General features: G+C 47.2%; 1 protein-coding gene across 2 annotated transcripts in view; it reads left to right on the plus strand.

Annotated features, from left to right (window-relative positions):
* Nucleotides 1-19,563, plus strand: part of SPATS2 (spermatogenesis associated serine rich 2) — a 39,300-nt gene extending 19,737 nt beyond the window's left edge. The window contains exons 3-13 of one of the 2 annotated variants that reach the window (XM_032785560.2): nt 2,357-2,436; nt 2,728-2,836; nt 3,856-3,905; nt 5,154-5,415; nt 5,725-5,937; nt 7,128-7,263; nt 13,976-14,034; nt 15,339-15,448; nt 16,650-16,752; nt 17,619-17,821; nt 18,370-19,563. In XM_032785560.2, coding sequence (XP_032641451.1) covers nt 2,357-2,436; nt 2,728-2,836; nt 3,856-3,905; nt 5,154-5,415; nt 5,725-5,937; nt 7,128-7,263; nt 13,976-14,034; nt 15,339-15,448; nt 16,650-16,752; nt 17,619-17,821; nt 18,370-18,711 — 1,667 coding nt within the window. In that variant the 3' untranslated portion in view covers nt 18,712-19,563. The remainder of the gene's footprint in view (nt 1-2,356; nt 2,437-2,727; nt 2,837-3,855; nt 3,906-5,153; nt 5,416-5,724; nt 5,938-7,127; nt 7,264-13,975; nt 14,035-15,338; nt 15,449-16,649; nt 16,753-17,618; nt 17,822-18,369) is intronic. The other variant, XM_032785562.2, reaches the window with a different exon arrangement.
* Nucleotides 19,564-22,210: the final 2,647 nt, after the last annotated feature.

Consider the following 22,210-nt stretch of genomic DNA (forward strand, 5'->3'; position numbering starts at 1 on the left):
CAGGAATGTGGTTTGAAATGAATGAGGATTATTGCACAGCTTTTATAGCTCCTGGTGTGTGTACAGAGAGGATGTTGGACAAGAAACAACTGTGTTTGAATTCAAAATGGAAAGATGCATACCTACTGCTGGAGCAGCTCATCTGCTATCCTTCTTGTTGAATGCGGTTGGCTTTTCGTCTGTATCAGCTCTGTGTGTGCTATGACAAATGGCAGGTTTTGCAGATTCATGTGACCCTTACTGGCTAGTGGGAACCAAATCTAGTGGAGATGACTGCTTTATTGGCATTAAAATCAACTCCTTTGTAGCCAGCCCTGCGTCATCTTTGTCAAGCTGGAGTCAACAGCTGCAAACTTGTTTTTAGGTCTGCACTTTGAAGTGTCGGCGCTAGGGTAGAAGACATGAGAGTCCTGATGACAAGTGTGTTTCCAGCACAGGGTGGAAAGTGGAAATGTTTTCAGGATAATTGATTGATTGGAGGGCAGAAAATAAGCATTTAATTGGAAGTTATAGTAGCACTTAACAGAAGCTATTGGATGTTTATCGAAGTGTCTGTGGTTTGTATTTCCTGGTAGGTGAAATTGCTAAATGTAGAGCAAAGGCCAAGGTGCTTGGGTTACTGGTTATTCCTTATTATTGAGCCCAATAAAAGCACATTGTTCTAAGATTAGTACAGAAATACAAAAGATGCATTGGGCTGCTTGGATTAACTTAACTTAGTGCGTCAGACCAACCCTGTTGGTGGTTAAAGTTGCTGGCTTGCTGCTGTGATCTACAGTGCTTTTTTCTTTATTTCATTTGGCCCGGAGCTGAAGAATGAATCAGAATTTCAGTGACTTGTTAAGACTGTAATACAAACTGTAATTCACTGTACGTTTAGTTAAAGATGTTGCCAACTGAAATAGTTTGTTTTTTTTAACATGTTAGATCATTTTTATTTTATCTGGGGCAAGGCAGGGAGCAATCTTTGGCTCAATGCTTTGGACATTGAAAAAGGTTTATTTAGCAAAATTCATTTTATAAAAATGTTATCAAAGAACAGGTGCCAACTTATCTGATGTTGGAAGTCCATGTTCTTTGTTGCATGAAGAAAATGTTCTGTTCATGATAGCTAGTCCACAGGCAATTCTTAATTTGGCTGAGTGTTCCAGATGTTAGAGCAGTTCTTATTGGCGGCAGGATGGAGGTCCCCTCAGCACTGCTCCGTTTGCAAGCTTACATGAGGAAATTAAAATTGGCCTATCTAGGTTTGTGAGGACACAACTAACCAGCCAAGTCTATCTTCCCACTGACCTTATCGCTCTGGTTCCCCTACCATGGCTTTTCATTCCAGACAGGATCGTTTGGAGGCCCTTAGATTTGTCCCACTGACTCTTGGGTTGCAAGGTAGGGTCTAGTGTGCCAGATCGATCTGCTATTGCCTCATGGTCTGAGGTTAGGCTATAGTGTGTCTGAGTCCATGCTGCTATTCAGCCTCATTGATTGCATGATAGAATTAGCCAGTTAATATTGTATTTTTGCAGGTGATAAAGTAAGAGTGATCATACTGGGTCAGAATGATGGTCCATCTAGCCCAATATCTTGACCAAGGTCAGTACCAGAGCTTTAAGGGAGTGTACAGAACAGGGCAGTTGGAGTGATCCACCCCCTTTTCCTCTCCAGCCTTCATTTTGGCTAACAGCCACTGATGGACCTGTCCTTCATGAACTTACTCAGTTCTCTTTTAAACCCAGTTATATTTTTGGCCTTTACAAATCTCCGTGCAACACGTTCCACTGGTTAATAGTGCGTTGTATGAAAAAAGGTTGGTATGAAACCTGCTGCCTCTTAATTTAATCAGGTGACTCCTGGCTTTTGGATTGTGGAAAAGTGTAAATAACCCTTCCCTATTCACTTTTTCCTCACCATTCATGCTTTTACAGACCTCTGTGGTATCCCACCGTAGTCATCTCTTTTCTTATCTGACCAGCCCTAATCTGTTTAGTCTCTCCTCACACAGAGGCTATTCCATACCCTTGATCATGTCTGCCCTCTTCTGAACCTCTTCCAGCTCCGCTATATCCTTTTTGAGATGGGGTGACCAGAAGTGGACACAGTATTCCAGGTGTGGGCATATCATGGATTTATACAGTGGCCTTGTGATATCTTCTGTCTTATTTTCTATCTGTTTCCTAGTAGTCCCTAACATTTTGTTCGCCTTTTTCTTCACTGCTGCACATTCAGCAGAAGCTTCAGAAAACAGTCTCCTGCTTTCCGCTGCAAGGCAAGCATTTGAGCTAACCTGTTGCCTTAGGTTATTCTGAATGTCTCTTCCTGATGTCCACCATTCACAGCACAGTCTTTCGTGTCTTTACAGAGCCAACAGGGTTCATTTTTGATGTGCAGTCCAACACCGTGATGGCCCAAGGAGGAACCTTTGAAAACATGAAGGAGAAGGTAAGTGTTACTATGGGCAATTCTGTAGCTTTTCTTTGGCAGTGGAAGTGCTAGTGAAAGTGCATCTCTTAGCTATTACTTGAGGCATGGGGAAAACATGCACCGACTAAAGTTTTTGTTTTGACAGTTTTGCTCTCCAAGATGCATTGTCCTGGCCTATTAAAACCATATCCAAGTGATCCCATGTTCCATACAGTATAATACCCTTTGATGCAAGCTTCGCAGTTACAGTGATGGTACAAAGAAGGTAAGCAAGTGGCAAAGATGTGACTCCTTGTTCCTCTCTTCCAGATTAGTGCAGTGCGTGCGGTGGTCCCCAACAGGAGCAACAATGAAATCATCCTGGTGCTACAGCACTTTGATAACTGTGTGGATCGAACAGTACAGGCCTTTATGGAAGGTAACGATCTCTAGTTTCGTCATCTGGGTAACTGGGCTTTAGCGACAATGTTGATTGCGGGTTCGTTTAGAAATAGCATGGCTTTTCAGCAGGCACCATACAGCTTTCAGGAAAGGGCCATGTGCTGTTTTTACACAGTATGTATACTTTGACTGGGGACTCTCTCAGATCTTCTTTGCAAAGCATCCAAGTATAGACTCTTCCCAGATTGGCTTTCCTGGAAGACAATCCAAAGATGTTCCTCTCGGCCTTCCCATAATTTTATTCAGAATCCACCCCATTAGGTTTTAAAAGGAAAAAAAGACAGTTACTTTGTACCAAAAGATACCGAATCCAGGAGATACCAAGTATTTAACCATTGTATTTCTTGCTCGTGTGCTCAAGAAAAGGAATGTCTGCATCAGCCTTGAGGTAGTTCTCTCCTCCCTTTTGAAACGTGGATCACAGCTCATGTATCAGGAGCCGGTGGGATATTGCATCTGACCAAGTTCCTACCTTGTAGGACAGGAGGTGCTCACCAATGAAACTGTCTTTTTGCACTTCTTGTCTGTTTCTTGTACTAAGCCTCACTCCCAGCATGGTGCTTTACCTCTGGCTAAGAGTAGATATGAGTTGTGCAGCTACTCCTAATGCCTGGAACAACTTTATAGAATTGTCCTTGCGAGAGAGAGAGTCATATAAACCCTCTGACCTTGACTGAATCCCTGTTTAGTCCAAGTTCCAACACAGCTAAAGTCTTTAACATGACAGTGCTGATAGGGGGGTTGTTACCTGGAAGCAGCCAGCACAGAACATTATATCGGAAGAGTCAGTCTGATCAGTGGGATGTTCCCAAAGCAAAAATGAAACTGATCCTTTCATTTAATCAGCTAAGAGAATTGAAACTTAACTTCTTTACGTCATTTGCTGCAGGACACATTCCAGCTGGCTCTAGGTATGGAGACTCCCTGGTTTTTGTATGGCACGGGTGTAAGAGAGTGTGAAGCATTCTCCCCTGCTTATCTTAAGTTTCATTTCAGGCAATGCCAGTGAAGTATTGAAAGAATGGACAATAACAGGCAAGAAAAAGGTAACCTTTAAAATGTGCTTTAACTTACTATATCACCCTGGCATTTTCTTCTTTAACGGCTCCAGGGCATGTTAGAGACCCAGCACCCTTTATAATTCCGTGCTAAATCATAAAGAACAAGGAAAGAAACCACAGGGAGAATATAGGTATAGATAGATATATTGCTGTGGGCAGAACTGCCTCACATGAGGTAGTCATCAGTCCAGCTAGTCTAACTCCCAGCTGAGGTGAAGTGCTTTATCTGATGACTTAAAAAGAAAGTTTGAAACACCCCCCCCATCCCCCCCCCAACACCATAATGCATTTAGCTCAGTTCTATGGTGTAATATTGATGACACTGCCTTGCAGAATCACCATGAACACTAACTACCTTGGCCACACATTGTCCTCCCCTGCCCTTTGCCATTATGATGGAAACACTCCCTCCCTTCCATCCCACCCTCATGCTGCGAGGCTCTCATCTTCTGTGGGAGAAGTTGTCATTCACTTTGCATGTGTTCAGCCTATTCTGTGTGTCCCGTCATGAACCCTTGGAGCTGAGCAGCCTCTATTTCCTGCAGCCTCTGCTTTGCTGCCCTTCTTTTCAACGCATGTTTTGCTCATTGATGGTTTTGCCTGCTAGTCTGTTCAGAGCCCTACACAAACAGTTAACTTGGGGGGGGGGTTCACTTATTTTTTCAGTGATTAATACCATCGTATTGAAGTACACTACAGTGTAGGAATTTAAGCTACGATCATACCAAACTACTCTTGCTAAATAACCAACAGGCACTAAGGAACAAAACAAAATACTATAGCTCTGATGAGCAGAAAGTGTAGGAGATGTGGGGGAAGAGAGGGAGTGTGTGAGGGCTGATGGTGGGTGGAACAGTGTTGAGTCACTTCTTAACGGTGGATAGGTGTGAGCTGAGGCAGGGGATATGGTATCACCTCCTGGATCACTGTCACCCAGCAGGATTAACCACGAGGAGGTAGTGTGGAATGTCACTGCTGTGTTACTGATACGAAAGGTAGGGTTCATCTGGTAACGGGGGCACGGCTTCCCCCACCAACTGCTGCAGGGGATAGTGCACTCACACCTCATTATCTCTTCTCGTTGAATAAATCCCTCCTGCGTTTATAGGACAAACATCCGGGGTCTGAAAAAGCATTTAATTCAGTGATTCCTGATCAGTAAGCACAAAATGAATTTTCCCTTCAGGAATTAAGCTTAACCTATTTTTTGTGGGATGGGAATTTAAACCTTAGAACAAAAAGAAGAAAACGAAACCCAAACCTCCAGTTGAAGCAAGCCCGGGCCTCTCAGATCCTGGTAAACTGGCATCCACCGAAGGGGAACGGTCTGCAGCTTCCTCTGAGAAGGGCGGGATTAATGGTTACCATGTCAATGGCTCGGCCAATGATACGGAGTCTGTGGACTCGCTCAGTGAAGGCTTGGATATGCTTTCAATAGATGCCAGAGAGTTAGAGGATTGTGAATCTGCCACACCTGACGTGCCCGATGGAACAGGTTAGACTTTCTAAAGTATTGTAGGAATTGAACAGCTCAGTAATTTTTCAAACAGCTATTTTCTCCCTTCTGTTACTGCTGCCTTTCTCTGTGCCAGTTCTGAATACGAAGGTTTTTTTAAATGGCATTAACTCTTTGGCTGTGTAAATACTCTATTTGCTTTCCGCTCTGTGGCAGTTGTCACAGAAAGAAGGGCTGCTCACCCTGCTGATTTAAGTTTTGGTGGGAAGGGAGCTGTTGAGCCTGGAATACTTTCTATGCTCCCTGTTTTGTTTGTTTGTTTCCCTGAACTCACTTGCTTTTCTACAGCAGTGTCTGAGCTAGACAGTGGAATAGTGGACTTTGAGCCAAAGTCACCCATAATGCACTCTTCCCAGAACCCTCCATCTGTCAGGCCGCAGCCAGAGCAGAGGAATGCTAGCAAGTCTCTGTCTAGGTCCACGGCAAGCAATCAGACGTCTGCTTCCTTGTCTCCAGCGATGCTGGAAGATGTTCCGGTTTCTTCTTCAAACAAGAAGTTAGGTAAGGCCTTGAGGACTTTTTTGCGCTTGAGTTATAAAGCTGGTTACCTCCAGCAGGGTTCTGTGACCACCTCTCTGGTTGCACTGTCCAAATTTAGCTGGTTGCTGGTGGATGGAGAGGCACGCTGGACTTTGTTTGTGATGCATACTAGCATCCTTTTTATTATCTGGGAGCTGGTAGTGCGCAGCTGGAGTCTTGACAGCAGTTTAGCTGTAATGCCTGTAGCACCAAACCCATCTCTAGGACAAGGGTAGTGGATAAGCAGTCACTCATGCTGCATGTGCTTAGCTTGTTTCTCCGTGTGCCCCATCATAGAGACTTGAGCCTGTGTGCTCTTTCTCCTCCTCCGTGAGAGTTTGTCTAGGAGCCAAAGCTGCTCAGAGACCCAGTTACAAGAAACAATGGCCTCTGGTTATTTTTCCTTCCTTCTGTTTTCTCCACCTCTGTTCTGTTGTCTTGTCAGCAGGAAAGACCTCTGAGACCCCAATTTTAAACACCATTGTTATCCTCTGCTTTAGTGAGATGAAAACATCCAGCCCCTCGTGCTGGTAGTTCACCTTCTTGCTGTGACGAGCCTTTGGTAATTTAGCTTGTTGGGGGTGATGGCAGTCAGGGAGCTGCAGAGACGCACATAGCCATGGTGATCTGCTCTGCTGGAGATCTGAAGTGTAGAGACAAACTTTTGTAACAAATAGCCAAGCCTTTCATCTCTTTTTCTTTCAGAGGAAATAGCTCTGCATGGATTTGATTTAGCTTCTAAAAGATTTCCCTTCCCCTGTAAACTTTGACAACTGGACAATTTTTCCATATGATTCAATGCTTTTGCTTGTTGTTCCTTGATGTGGGCTTCCATTCAGTAGTCACCAATCTGTAGCAAAGGAGCGACACACAAGAAATGCATTAGATTTCTCCTGTGTATGAAAATCCAGTGACACATCTGTGTTTTCAGCAGTAAGGAGGAGATTTCGTAAGCCCAGAAAAACTTCCACATATGGTAAACTCCGCAGCTGTCCAGACTAAATCCAATGCTTTTGTAACAGGAAAAGGCAGAGGGGAGTATAAAGCCAAGCAGTCTGTGGTTTTGAAATGAGCTGAAAGATGCCTTTATGATTTATCACAATCTGGAAGATTTTATAATCTAACGTGCTTGGCTCTTTTGTTGTTTGGTTTTTATTATTTTCTGTCGATAGGTTCAAATATTGAAAAATCAGTGAAGGACCTCCAGCGTTGCACAGTCTCACTGGCACGGTATCAGGTTGTGGTTAAAGAGGAGATGGATGCCTCCATTAAGAAAATGAAGCAGGCCTTTGCTGAACTGCAGAGTTGGTAAGTAGAATAGGAAGAGATCCAACCATTAGGAATTGGGATCAACAAACTGAGTAAATAGGAGACCTAATGTTTTACCTCATGGATCGCTCCTTTGTCTTTTCCCCTTGCCCCAAACACTGCACGTCAATATTAAGGAATAAACAGGAATTCTAGCTGCTGGCATCAGCAACACCTGTATCAGCCTAGGGCCTGCTGTGCCTTAGCACACCTGCCCTCCCAGGCTACAGCCTTCATACAGCCCACTTTGGAGCCGCTGTACCATGTGTGCCTTATTCCCACCCCAGCCATGACTCTCTGGTGCTGGAATTGCTGACAGGGTGCTGCTATCGTCACTGCCCCGACATCCAGGCCAACACACACACTCTTCTAGACACTGATAATCTGAGGAAATTCACAGGCAAAATATTTAAGGTATTTATCATCTTAATCCTACCAATTATTGCAGGGAAACGCGGTAAGAGAATGCTATAGTTTTCTTCAAAAATATAAATGGTGGGCTTGGTGGTAATTCCGTGTTAAGGGTAGCGTGTTGGGTGTGGAGGAAAGAAACCCAGTAGAAGAGAAGAAACACACATGAGAGATCATCCCACACAACCTCAACTTTGCCCCATCCCAGGCCAGCCTTCCACAGTATGGAACTGCTGCACCTTGCATGTGTCATAGCTATGTTATTGAAGGACTTATTTTAAGATGATGCCCTTTTAAGCTGGTAGTACCTATTACACTAGCTGTCTGTGCTGAGTCTGTCATAATTTTTTGAGGAATTCCCCTACCTGATGGTCCCAAATTAGGGTCAGTTTTGGTGAAGAAATGTTAAAAAACTCACTGGAGTGAGTAACGTTGTTTGACAGGCAGCTAAATAACTCTTGTGATAAGGGATGAGAGTAGATTTCTGTGGCAGGCTTGCAGATGTGTTAAAACCTGTCTGGTGACTGAGCTGGCCATAAATAAGGAGTGAGGGTTTTGCTGTAGTGATGTAACTCAGTTCAAATGCTATAGTGCTGTGTGATCACCATGTCTTCAATCCTGTAAACATGCACATGCTTAACTTTGCTGCTGTGAGACAGTCCGTTGATTTCAATGGAACTACTCCCAGGAGCAAAATTAAGCATGTGTGTAAATGATTGCAGGGATGGGGCCTGTATCAGCAAATGTGTGGATTCCATAAACTGGTGTCGTCTGTAGTGTTTGAAGCAGATCTGTGAGGCATCCTTAATTTGTTCCCAGCTGTGGGGCAGAGTTAAGGCTGTTTGGGTGACGTTGCCTTTGTTGCCAGGCTTTCTAATTGTTTGGGATGTCTTGGTGTAACCTTAACTTGGAATTTCTGGTCTTTCCAATATTCTCAAGAGATTTTCCCTATAAATAACTGAGATATTTACAATCTTAACTCAAGTGAATGTTTTTATGGGTGGGAGTTAATACTATTTATTTATGATCTGTTTCCATAGACTTTCTGTGGCAGGAGTTGAACTAATATTAATTATTACTACTATGACCTTTTTTTGTGAGCAGCTTTATCCTCTGCCTGTCTGTAGGGACAATCTCTGAAAAACCTCCCATTGGAATGGAAAGCTTTTAGTGTCTGGTTCTGTATCAGTAATTCCTTGCCCTTTGGATTATAGTCCATGAAACACTCGTGTCTTTTTTCCAGAAAGGGTAAAGATTCAAGTCCCGTTTAGCAGCATTGCTCTGATAAGCTCTGATTGCTAAGAGACAGAACCAGCACGAACCAGGAAACAGTTCCATGAGGCAGAGATATTGAATACATGTCTGGAATGCAGCCAGTGGGAACCTCCTTCAGTAAATGCCAAATGAAGTGCCTCCCTGCTGGGAGGTTGTGTATATAAGATTGATAAGCCAGGGCTCTGCAGCCGGGTCAGTTTAACTTTAGAGAGAAGATGACCTGCCCTTTCCCGAAAGTGACGCACTTGCCACTCATTTGGGAAGTAGGTTTGTGCCTTCAAGTATCGTTTCAGTGCCCTTTATGCTCCATGCTTCAAAGAACAATCAGGACGTTTAACTCCTTTTGGCACAAACCAAGATCTTGGCACAAATGGTGCCCACTGAGCCATCTCTCCTGCTGGCTTTCGGCTGTAGAGTACTTGCCCCAGTGCTAGATTCAAAAGCCGTCTGTTCTTTGGGGGCCTGGCATTGACTGAAAGGCAAAGTTTGGACTCTTTAGAGGCTGTGCAGGTGGGCTGCAGAACAGCTGCTGATGCTGTAGTCATCAAAGCTGTACTCAGATGACTGCCATTTGATTGGCTGGTTCATGTCCTCTTACACATTTGTCACAGACCCAACGCTTACACCAAACATGAGGCGCTGACTGGTTGGACTTACTCCAGTCCATGAGGACTGACACTCTCCCCAGAATGTCAGGTCTGTCTCCGTGTGGAAATAGCCAAAGGCATCCTTAAGCCCTCAGAAGTTCTCTTCAGCCTGTGACATTTCCACTGTTCAGCAGAGCGTTCTCCAACCTGGGCTCTGCTGAGGTGCTTATAAAGCAGTGAAGTGGGCATTACAGTTGGCTAGTCAGTTGGGGGCACTGCCTGGTGCTGTGCTGAAGGACTGCAGTCTCCTCTGCTTCTCAGATCCCTCCCTCTGCTCTTCCTGTCTTTGGGTTGGCGTTCAGGCTGGTAGTATTGACCGGGGAACATGTATATTGACCAGAATGCTTCACTCAATGGTATGGGGAGAATGGCTTTCCGCACAAGGTGTTGAGCTTTGTGGGATATGTGGTTCTAGTACTTTGGACATGCTATGCATTGGGCGCTGGATCCAGGAGTTCCACCTCCACTTATGCGTGTCACGTGCCGTACATTGCCTTCATTGTCTTGTGGAGGAGCTGCCAGGCAACTTCCAGTTTTTCAGAGAGTGTTGTATTTAAGCCTGAAATAAACCTGGCCCAAAACCCTTTGTGTGCATGTGCAAAGGCAAACATCTGTTTTACTTCACTAACGGGCAACATCTTGCAGGTGCTGTTACCAGAATCTGGGTGCAGTTGAAGTCAGCTCCTCTAACGCTGGGTGAGATCACAACGGTGTGGTCAGCATTATTTCACCTTCCTCATTTTCCCCTGAATTTCAGCAGCTACCAGCTGGCTGGGGTTTTTCCTCTCCTAAACTTGCTTTCTCAGGAGCTGCACTTCAGATCTCTGCTGTGAACTGGTCTCCCCTCCCCCCCACATAGATTTGCCCCTGAGGCAGAGCAGTCAAAAAATGAATACTTGTTTCTGAAAGGGTCTGGCACAAGGAGCTTGTTTCTTTAACTAAAAGCCTTGCAGTCTGGATTTTTCAGAAACAGACCATTGGGTTTGGATCTGAGAGGCTCATTCAGTGTATGAACCTCAGGCAAAGCCACTTGATCTTTGTCCCTTAGTGAGCCCAGCTGTAAAATTGCGTAAAAGGCTCCAACTGAGCTTTGCTGGGTAAACTAAATTACAAACCAAAGCAAGCCTGAGTTTGCACAGGCTACGCGGCCTGCTTTTGGGTTTACCCATCAACCTATACAGATGCCTGGAGTGCTAAGCCAGGAATGTCTGATAGAAACAGGCGGCTGCTTTGGCACTGTTGTGTGTATAAGTAGGGTGCAGCATGCGGCTAGTTCTGGGGTGGTCACACGATGCACAGCAAGGCTACTTCTAACCCTGGAGATAGACAAGAGTCATTCAGGCCCTGCACCCATGGCTGGATAGTCATTGGTATGCTCTGTCGGGGAATCCTTCCTGGAACACAGTATGGGATAGCGTTAGCAGAGTGCAGTCATGGGGTACAGGCCCTTCCTGTCCCCTCACGCTCTGTACCACACAGTCTGTCTGAGCTGGTTCTGATGTGGTTGGGAATTGTCAACCAGGCAAGATTAAGTCGCTTGTGGATCTTTTTAATTTTGTGCTCGTTCATTACTAGTAAATTTTGTGTTTGTATTCTGGTAGTGCCTAGAGCACCCCAGCCAGGGACAGGGTCCTCTTGTCCTGGGCATGGACATACTGTCTGCTCTGAGTAGCTCACAGTCCTAGAAATGGAGAGCAGAAGAGGTCATCTAGGACATTCCTCCCACACTGAGGCAGGACCAAGGAACCTTAGGCCAGCCCTGACAGGTGGCTAACTTGTTCTTAAACACAGCCAGGGATGGGTATTCCACACCTCCCTTGGAAGCCAATTCCAGTACCTAACTCTCCTTATAGTTAAAAAGTGTTTCCTAATATCTGACCTAAATCTCCCTTGTTACAGGTTAAGCCCATTACCTCTTGTCCTACCTTCAGTGGACATGGAGAACAACTGATCACTGTCCTCGTTCTAACAGCCCTGAACATAGCTGAGGACTTCTCAGGTCTCTCCCACCCCTCGGTTACCTTTACTCAGGACTAAACATACCTAGTTTTTTTAACCATTTCTCCTAGGTCAAGTTTTCGGAATCTTTTATCACAATTGAGCTCTCCTCTGGACTCTCCAGTGTGTCGTCAACACCGGGGCAAGTAGTGTGGGACAGTTCTCTCCCGTGTCTTACATCCAATGCTCCTGTTAACGCAGCTCAGAACGTTAGCCTTGTTGTGATCCACTATCGCCCCAGATCCCTTTGTGCAGGACTAATGTGCAGCCAGTTACTCCCCGCCATTTTGTATTTGTGCATTTGTTTTTTTCCCTCCTAAGTGCAAAGTACTTCACTTGTCACTGTTGAATTTCATCCAGTTAGGCAATACAGACACAGTGATAAGGAAACAGAGAAGCCCAAGGTGTGGCTCCAACAGAATTCTTAATAGAACTTGCCTCCCTCCCCTCTTATAGAGGAGGGAGCAGAATGGAGACCTGAGCCCCTCCCCATCTGTATCTGAATCCAGACTCTGGGCACTGGCCTTTCCTCCTTTGCCTCCACAAAGTCGGAGTAACGCAGGTTACTCAAGTGCCCTTCTCCGCAAGGCCTGGTCCTTTGCGCAGCAGCTACAGGAAGTGCCTCCTTGTCAACTCTTCAGTGGTTGAGCTGAGCAACCAAAGGAGCGAACTGAAGAGCACTTACGAGTTTGAACCTGGTCCTCATCTGAAGTTCTAGCGAGAGCTGCCAGTGCAGGCTGCCAGCTGAAGGTCTCGGGGAATTTTTAGTCTCCTAGCGACAGATACAGTCAAGTCACAGTACAACTTACAGGCAAATGAGAGAGGGAGCTTCATTGTGATCCTCTTGGTTTCACCTTTGCTGGAAAGTTGTTACAGTCACAGAGGGCTTTGGGGAGTCATACCGTGTACTTTGACATCTGTGGGCTGCTTTCTGTGTGTGGTGACAACTGGAGGCCAGAGTGGTGTCTTAGCTGTTAAAATCTTGAATGTCACACGTACGGGTATGTGTGTGAGAGAGGTCCTGAGCTTGTCAATTCATTCGTAAGGTGTGTTCAGCTGTTAAAGTGCCTCTGTGGTATGAGCTTCTGCATCAGCATTCAGCCTTTGTGATTAGAGGAGAAAATCCCTCCCTCCCCCACCCCCCTGCCTGCTGCTTTGCCATAGTGAAGGCTGGAGAGTTGGTTTGAAGTGCTGTTAGCATTGGGCCTTTGCTGGGATTTCTTAAGTCACCTTTCTGTTGCTGCACAAAAGCCACGTTCGTACCTTCTCAGCAGCCTCTCAAAGGTCTTCCCTCAAGCCTGCCATGTGGCTAGCCAGAACAGAGGGAGTTCGGTTTTTAGCGTTGTGTTTCATAACAAGCCCAGTGAACTTTGTCTGTCTGTGTCTGCCCCTGTCCTGGTGAGAGCGTGAACACAAATCCCCTCTCTAACAAGGCTGGTTACCAACACTGTCCACACAGCATGGGATGGGGCAACAAGAGACTAAAAGTATGTCCCTGCTCTGTCCTAGAGCTCAGCTCCTACTGACAGACAGTTCTGGAGGGAGTGTTACCTAGTGGTAAGGTCGGGGTCTTGGCCATCAAGACTTCTGGCTTCTGCTCCTGTGCTTCCCCGGACCCAACGTGTGACTTGGGCAAGTCACTGAACTTCTGTGGCCTAGTTTCCTCATCTGTGAAAAGCGGGTTTTGCTGATGCAGGTCTCCAGAGCACAGCTTCATGCAGCAGCTTTACCATTCTCCCCTCCCATGTCATACGGGGATTGCACCGGTACCCAGGCTTCGCTGGCAACAAACACAGTAATTTATGTGAGCCAAAGTGGAATTGAGTATCAGAGGGGTAGCTGTGTTAGTCTGAATCTGTAAAAGCAGCAAAGAATCCTGTGGCACCTTATAGACTAACAGACGTTTTGGAGCATGAGCTTTCGTGGGTAACCAAGTGGGTATTCACCCACGAAAGGTCATGCTCCAAAACGTCTGTTAGTCTATAAGGTGCCACAGGATTCTTTGCTGCTTTTAAAGTGGAATTGGGTTTTGTAATGCTAAAAAAAATTCACACAGAGCTCTCAAACTTCCAGCCCAAACAGTAACTGAGAGCGTTGAGGTGCGTGCTAGACTTCCAGTGTCTGCTCCAGGCCGGGCCAGGTTGCGGTCATTGGAACACTGGCTTTCTGCCGCCATCTGCTGGCCTGTTCTCTGCCAATTCTGACCAACAGCTTCCTGCTTCTGTACTGTATGCAGCTGGCCACATAAAGGGAGGGGAGCTTTTACTGTCTGCTTTCCCCCCAGAAAATCCTTTGGTAACTGGCTTTGAATTCTGGGTTATTTGTTTGTGAACTGAGGCTCTTGATCAGACCTTTTAATTCCTGTCACCTTCTCTTCTTAGCCTCATGGACCGAGAGGTAGCGCTGCTGGCCGAAATGGACAAAGTGAAGGCAGAAGCAAGTAAGACATGTTTTATTTTTAAAAGTGGCTCATCTTAACAGTTGGTGCTGTTCCACTCTAACAGCAAAGTTAAACAGACACTGCTCCAGTGAGAGCAGTATGTGCTGTACGTCTTCCAACTTCCATTGTTCCCAGGTAAACTAACCCCTCCCTCCCTACACTCACTCTTTTAAAAGTTTCTCTCTACAGGTTAGAATGACATTTAGCTGTTAAAGGGGCACAAATCAAAGTTGTCACAAGCTACATTTGTTTTGCTAAGTTTGGGCTTCAATGCTGTAAAAATTCTAATTCCAATAGAAAGTTTCTTTTAAACAAACATCCCTTTGTAGTGGTTGCAATCTGACCATTGTGTAAGAGCATTACAAGAATAAAGTGAAATTCACTAGCCTATTTTTGTGTTCCAATGAGAGAAATGAGTGACATAAATGGTGTACAGTCAAGTAAATATAAGAGCCTTTCAATTTTAATAATCTGGGGGGTTACAAAGCTAAGGAAATATTTTTAACCAGGTGAAGTCCCTTTAAATACTTATACCTTTCTTTATATAACCACTGTTTTTTGTACTTGGTCTTAATGTACCAGGTTTGTTTTTGATCTGGCTGAAACTTGCAGTGCCACCAAGACTTAACCAAAACTTTCTGTTACCACATAAGGTAAACTGTTCTAACAAAAGACAGAATATCTGGCTTGTGGTGGGGTATTAAACAATTTCTCCAAATCGTTGCTTTCTCTGTGGTGCACCAGTTCCAAAGGCTGTTTTGTGCTAGGAAGCAGGATCCCTGGCTGCACAGAAAGTGTAGGCTGAAGCTGAGGGCATAAATTCCTCTTGGATGTCCTTGATCTCAGTTTCTGGTATTGTACTGCAAATCAGCTCGGCAGCTGCCCGTCAGTGCAGGCGGTCTGGGGTGATCAGGAAGGAAGTGGAATTGGAAGAGAGACAGGCTCTGTTTTTGTGTGTGTGCCAGTGAAGATGTTGGTGCTACTGACCCTCAGAAGTGCTTGGGATTTAATAGAAGCAAAACCCAGATCTGTTCTTAAACTCACTTTCCAATGGCTTCCCTAGCAAGACGCTCTTGTGGTCAGAAACAGGTCAAATCTGGACAGTGTAGTTAGCTTGTAGATTACAAAATGGTATTGTGGTGGTGCTTGAATGTTCCATTTCTCAACCCAGCACCCCACTGTCTGAGCTGCCCATTTGGGTGCTTGGTTAAACCTTCCATGTCCCAGTGAGATGCTTGGCAGACTGACACTTCCTTCAGCATTAATTCTACATAAGCTTTGGTCTCCCTTTCGTTATATTTCAGTGGAAATCCTGGTCAGCCGACAAAAGAAAGCTGGGGCGCTAAAGAAGATGACTGATGTTGCCGTGCGCATGTCAGAGGAGCAGTTGGTAGAGCTTAGAGCTGACATAAAGGTGACCGTTTTTCCTCCTCCGTCCTATTACAACAGGCACTGACATGAGAGCTCTGCCTTCGGCGCATCCCCAGGCCTGTGTTTGGAATGAACGGCCTTTTGCATATGCTGTAATGAAATGTTAGTTATGCCCGGTGAGTCAGGTATGTGCCAGCTTCCTCTTACTGACACAAGTGAAGTGACCATTGAAGGACACACAGATTTCAAATGGAGCCAGGTGAATAGCTGGGAGTTCTAAGCTCCAGTTCTGTGTATACATCAAATCACACTGCCCATCTTCTGCAGAAGTACATTCAGGGCAGCACCTGTGTCTGTAAAACTTCGATTTCTTTTCAGCGAGAAATAGTAGTTCCCAAAATAGATTCGCTCCTAGTGGTGCGCGTGCACATTGTCCAGGACGGTGTAGTAAGCTTCAGCGCACTTTGTCCTGCATTTTTTCTTATAGCATTTGCTTGGCAAAATACCGACTTCAGCAAACAAAGGGCCTTTTGGTCCTTAACACCACTTCACTTAGTGCAGCTTTTAACCATTTTGAATTGGCCTGGAACAGGGCTTCTGGCACGGCGGGTTTGCCTGGCAGGCTCCTGCCAGGGCTCACACCACAGGGTGTGCCAACGATTTGGGTCGGTGTCCCTTCCACCAGCATCAGCAGGCACCTGATCGCTGAGTACCGTTGTATTCAGACACATGCACTTATTTCTACCACCAGAGGTCAGTAAAATGTTCTCTACAGGCTGAATTAAAACCCAGTCTGAAAGTCAGGTCACCGGGTCCGCTGTGTTCTCCCAGCAACAGTCCGTCCTAGACCAACTTTGTTTCCCCCGCAGTTGGACTATTGCTGCCGATAGCATCCAAGGCAGGTTCGCAAGCCACCTTGATTTCCGTAGGTTGGAAGCAGCAGACTGAGCTGCTGAGATTGAGTTACCTGGAAATGTTAACTTCTAGGGGAGGCTGCAGACACTGGTTTGGTTGCACATGTGTAGGTGGAACTGATGCAGCAGAGCCCATGCTACTCCAGAGTGACTCGTGGTGTTAACTGTAACCTTTCTTGGCAAGGCTGTCAGAGCCGTGCCTGACCTGAGGCACTGTTACCAGGTGAGGGAGAAGGCTCTGATTTCAACTTCCCATCTTACGCGCCAGTTTGTCACCAGGCATTAGCATAAAGATTGTGTTAACTTGCAAGCATTTTCTTTCTCATTAAGCACTTTGTCAGTGAACGCAAATATGATGAAGACCTGGGCAGAGTGGCACGATTCACTTGTGACCTGGATGCAGTAAAGAAGAGCATCAGCTCATTTGGGCAAGGTGAGCTGACCTGAGGCGGCGCATGAGAAGGTGCCTGGCGCAGAGCGGGCAGGGATGGACAGGGACAGGTACTGTTGCAAAGGAGGGAGTTCAGAGGAGTCCCTGGATTTAAACAAGGGGCCAGTGGTAGAGCACTGTCTGGGTGGGAGGCTCTCTGCTCTGGAAGAAGCTTCCCCTCTGTTCAGAATAGCCGGAGTCTGTTGACCTTCTGCGTGCCGCAAAGCCCCTGTATCTTCACCCAGTGCGGTGGGCAGTGAGCTTTGGGGCAAGCCCGGATTGGTGGCGGGGATGGGGAGAGTAGCAGTCTGCTGGCCGTTTAATGTTTATGTTTAATTTATGGTGTGAGAACAGGGACCCCATGTAGCCGTATGTATAAATGTGAATACATCAATAGCATTGACAGTGTGGTGTGTTACCAGAGTCTGTCCAGATCCTATTTAAACCCCACAAAAGCTCTGGGAAGGCTGGTCAGTTCTCTCAGGCCCTTAAGTTGTGCAGGAGCGAAGTGGTCTCCTTCATCAGCAATTTGCTTAGTTTGGGGAAGGAGGAACACGTCTAGTGATGAAAACGGGACATGATCCTGTCGGCTTTCGCTGGAATGTGCGGTGCTTTCTGGGCCCAGTGCCAGTCAGGGCCCTTTCCCGGGGCATTGTAACGCCAAGGTGCTGACCCCGGCCAGCTGAGCTTTGGCACAGATCGTAGGCTGGCAGCAAGTGAGGAGGTAGTGTAACTACACCGGAACATTGTTCTTTCCTTCTTGTCATGGAGTGAACAGCACTGTTGCCCACAGTAGGTGAGATTCAGGGACCGCGTGTGGAGGGGTGTGCAATTCCTTTACGCCATCCTTCATTGTGGTTCCATTGCAGTTTCCCATCCAAAGAACAGTTACTCAATCAGATCACGATGCAGCTCCGTCATGTCCGTGTCCTTGAGCCCGAGCAATCCCTCCACCCTGGAGTGTGCCTCTGCTCCCAGCCTTCCCACAACAAGCCGGAAGCCCCCGTCCTTGGCAGAAACACCTGCAGCTGGAGCCAGCACCGGCAGCTGTCCATACCAGCCTCACCGAGAGGTAAGTGACGACTTCACAAGAGAAGCCTTTAAATACGGCATGGAGCTCAACCCTAGCTCAGGGCCATTTCCTCTGTATTTAATGGGTCCCTCCTGCCAAGTGCCTGGTCTGAGGGCATTCGTCTTGCCTGGTGCAGACTGGGCAGTGGCTGTGTGCCCTGCTCACAAGACAAGAGGGCATGATAAAAGTGCAGGGCATCACAGCATGACTGGAGGAACCTTGGCTTTTCTCAGAGAGCAGCACCCCCTACTTCTGCAATGGCAGCTGTCGGTACGAAGTCAGCCACAGCTGCATGCTGCAACATCTCCTGGGGAGGAGTGCGTCTAACGCACCACCACACCCGCCTGTCTTCTGAGACAGTCCCCTGAGGTGCCACTGGGCTAGGGGGCTTCCAGGGTGGCTGGAAAGGTGACAGCTGGAGAGGGGATCATCCAGGGCCTTGGCACGAGTGGTTCATAGATCTCTGCTGCATGTAGCTCACTCTTTGCAGCTGCTGGCTCTGCTAGTCTCCTCTCTCCAGTCCTTGCCAGCCTTTCTTTCTGTTTCAGGTCTTCCAGGGTAACAGGAGACAAGGCCAAGGCTACCGGCCCCAAGGCCAGCGCCATAACGGCCCCTCCAATCTAGGAAGACACGACAGTACGAACCGGTACAGAAATGGGCCTTGGTATCAGTCCAGTTCTAGGTCTCAGAATTCCCAGTTCCGACCTCCAGGGATTGCTACTGACCCTGGCCAGACTCGTTCCATGGGCACCAGTGGAACTGGTGCCGCCTCCCTGGCGAGCCAGCCCGTCCCCTCAGCACAGATGCATCCAGGCGCACCCAGCACAGACACCAAGGGGCTCCCACAGCGTAAGCCAAGGTCAAGCCAGCCTGAAGAGGCAAATTCCTGAGAGGCTTCAGATTTCCATTCCCTCCAGAGATTCGGCTTGATAACTGGACCGTAGGACACTCCTAGCTAGAGCTATTAACAAGGGAACGTTTACACTTCTCTCTTGTGCCACGTTTTTCTCTCCTCCCTTGTGCGTTTCCTTTGTTTTCTTCTCTTTGTGGAAGCTACTTAATGCGTCTCCATATGCGCTACTGCCATGTGACGGGTTCATGCTTTACCGGGAGTGCACCTTGCTGCTGCCAGAGCTGCGGCTTCCCCTGGGAACTCCAAGGATCCCAATGGCTCCTTTTCCTTCAGTTATCCACGGAACCCCCAGCAGAATCCGAGGCAAAAATACCCTCCCAGTTGTGGTCCTTCGTGGGGCAACCTATGAGCGGAGCCCCACCCCCCAGCCAGCTCTCACTGGTAACAGCACACGGTTCATGCTGGCAATGAAGAGGGTCGCTGTGAAATGTGAGTGCTGGTGCTTTAACTAGGGGAGTTGTCAGATTGGAGGGAGCCATACAGAATCTGTTTCATTTTCCTTGCAGCTAATCTGAATCCCGGCAGTAGCCCAGGCTGAAACTGCTCACCCGAGTCCCAAACCCTTGTTATCGGGACCGTTCAGTGGAGCCAAGCAGCAGTTGTAAAGGCCCATGCATATTTCCTGTGCACATTTAGATGTTCCCTATTTTTAATGTTTGGGGGGGAGGTCTCTTTATTTTATTCCCCCCTGCCCGTCCCTACCCCATGTTGTTCCTAAACTAAATTGCTAACCATAACAATTAGCAGTGCTAACCCTGGGTAACACCAGTCAGAGATTGCTCATAGCATTCTTGGTAGTTGTACAAATAAAGACGATGCTGACGATGGACACGTTGAACTGGTGTCTGTGCTTTCCTGCAGCGGGGACTGCTCAGTCACTCCCGAGCTCGGAAAGGGTGGGATAAGGAGCTTTCACCTCTGGGGTGAGCGGTGGGGACTGAAAGCAGGTCTCTGACCACGTGTTCTCAGGCTTAGGCAAAATGAGTTGGAGGAACTGATGTGGCTGAAATTCCACATGGGCGATTCTGTAGCGGCCTGTTTGTAGGGACAGGAAACCCCCCTTCCCTCCTGGCTTTGCTGTCAGTGACTGCAGCATAATCCCACAGCGGGGGCATGTCTGCTAGGGATTGCACCATCCCAGTGCCGGCCAGGGTCATTAGCAGGCCTCAGGTCAAGTGCCTAGAACTTAATGAAGACTGAAAATGCCTCATTCCTCACCTGTTTGTGACAAAATCTGAGCTGTGACATTACAGATCAGACAGTGAATGGGAACTCCCGGCTTCCTTCCTTCTGGCTGGAGATAGTTGCTGGGTTTGAGGAGGTTGGGCATTGTGGAAAGAGGAATAGTTTGAGTCTTGAAATGGGGACCTCATGTGGAGTCCACATTGTGGTTCTTTGACAACCCCTCCTAAAAGGGAAATGCTGATAGCAAAGTCTCTGTGCATATTGGTGCATGAACTACAGCATTGTGGTGGTGATTGCACCAGAGGAAGTGATTTTCTTCCAAGTGCTTATTTCTGGGTGTCTAGATCATCCTCAAACATTCCTGTGGTGATGGAATTTCTTATGCCTGGCAATTAAGTCCTTTCAGGGTTTTGAGTCTGGTGAATAGTTTTACTAAATAACCCCCCAACTTCTGAGCTTTAACCGTTCCAGCAGCATTTGAGATGAGAGAACGTGGATGGCTTCCGGCTATTCAGTGCACAGTCACTTGGTGACGTTTGAAAACATGTCGCTAAAAAAACTGTAAATGTGACATAGATGCAGCCCTTTGGCATGCTACAAGCTGCTCAGAGGAGAGCCTAGCTTTTACCCACATGTGTTTAAAAATGTGCCTTCTTTCCTGGTGTAGACATGGCCTCTTGGCTTGACCTCTGCAGCCTTCTCCACCCAAAGGCACAGGGTATGTTACTTACCACCTGGTTCATGCTGCCGGTTCTGCATGCAGCCATTACACACTGATTCTCCCCTGCTCTGTCGAATGCAAGGCATTGGAATAAACCAGGGAGGGGTTCGGTGACACAAGGCAGCATCTTTTGGGGTCAGCTGTGTAGTGTCTGGGTTTCCAGTGCTGGTCAGCCAAGTATTTGAATGGAGACTTCCCCATTCCCAAATATATGACGGGGACGGGGTCCCCTTAGCGCCAGTAAGCTTGAGATGCGCTGATGAAAAGCTGTGCAAATGGAATCCCGTTTGCCGTCTGCCCCCTTTCCTGTCTCCAAGGCCTGATCCCTCCCTGAATCTGTTTCCCTCTCCCTTGCCCCTGGGAGCTTTCATCAATCAAATCAGAGGAACACAAACCCGTTCTTCGCGCTCTCCTGCGTTAACGCTGCTTTTTGCTTGTGGCGGCTTTACTGGCATTTTGGAGCAAATCAACGTGACAGCCGCACCCTCCCCTTCTCTCCCATCCCTGAGTCGCTGCCAGGGGGAGGGAGCAGCTGGAAAGGGGTTTCGAAGGGACCTATTTGAGAGGCAGTGTCAGATCTAGTTCTGCCTAGGCTCCTGGGTTCGATTCCCTGCTCCTCCTGAGTCAGCGGGGCCTCAGCTGAGTCACTTCGCTCCTGCTTCCCTACCAGTTAAAATGGGGACAGGCTACCTGCTTTTGGACCACACTCCTCCCTTGTCTCCCCCCCCAGGCAACACAGGGCCAGAATGGGTAGCGCTGGCCCCAGTTTGTCCTGTGCAGACCGTGGAATTGTCAACAGCTGAAGGCCCTGACATTCTTCAGAGGGAACTTCTTACGTGCAAAATCTGTACATAAAAACCCAATCCCCAGTGTTATGAGTTTTCCCCTGGTTTCTAATACAGATTGGTCTTTCCGGTCATAAATAAAAGCCATTAAACCAGCCCTGGGGTCTGCACAGGTGTCACTGCCACTGGCACAAGCTGCAGCTACGTGCACTTCGCTGCAATAGGAAAATTGGCTTGAGGGGAGTCCTGAGAAATTGGAAATAAACGTACGTCTCTTAATCAAGACCCTGTGGGCTCTCCAGTGCCCAGGAACACGAAGATGAGAGTGCTGATAAATACAGACAGCTAGGGGAATCAAGCTGTCACCAAGGGCACTGCTAAATAAGTTGTTTTTAAGTGCAGATGTTTTTTGCAATTATTTTTCACTCTTTTGTCTAATCACAAATAATCGTAGGTGCATCAGGCTTTCACAACCTGAGCATAAAGCCCCTCCCAGCTCTTAAATGCCTCCAGATACTCTGAGGGTTTCTGCAGCATGTTAGGTTTGAATGTTTTAAATCTGTGATTTGTGTGTGTTGTGAAGGGAGGAGAGAGAGATATAGAAACCCTATTTCATAGCTGTACTCTAGGCTGGTCATCCGCTGGTCTCAAAGCACTTCACGGAGGGCAGTGTCGTTATTCCCATTTCAAGGATGGGACAACTGAGTCCAGGTGACTTGCCCAGGTGTCAGAGGCAGAGCCTGGAATAGCCCTGAGGACTCCTGAGTCCCAGGTGAACACCCCAT

Source organism: Chelonoidis abingdonii, chromosome 26 (assembly GCF_003597395.2).
Source record: "Chelonoidis abingdonii isolate Lonesome George chromosome 26, CheloAbing_2.0, whole genome shotgun sequence".
NCBI classification, from domain to species: domain Eukaryota; kingdom Metazoa; phylum Chordata; order Testudines; family Testudinidae; genus Chelonoidis; species Chelonoidis abingdonii.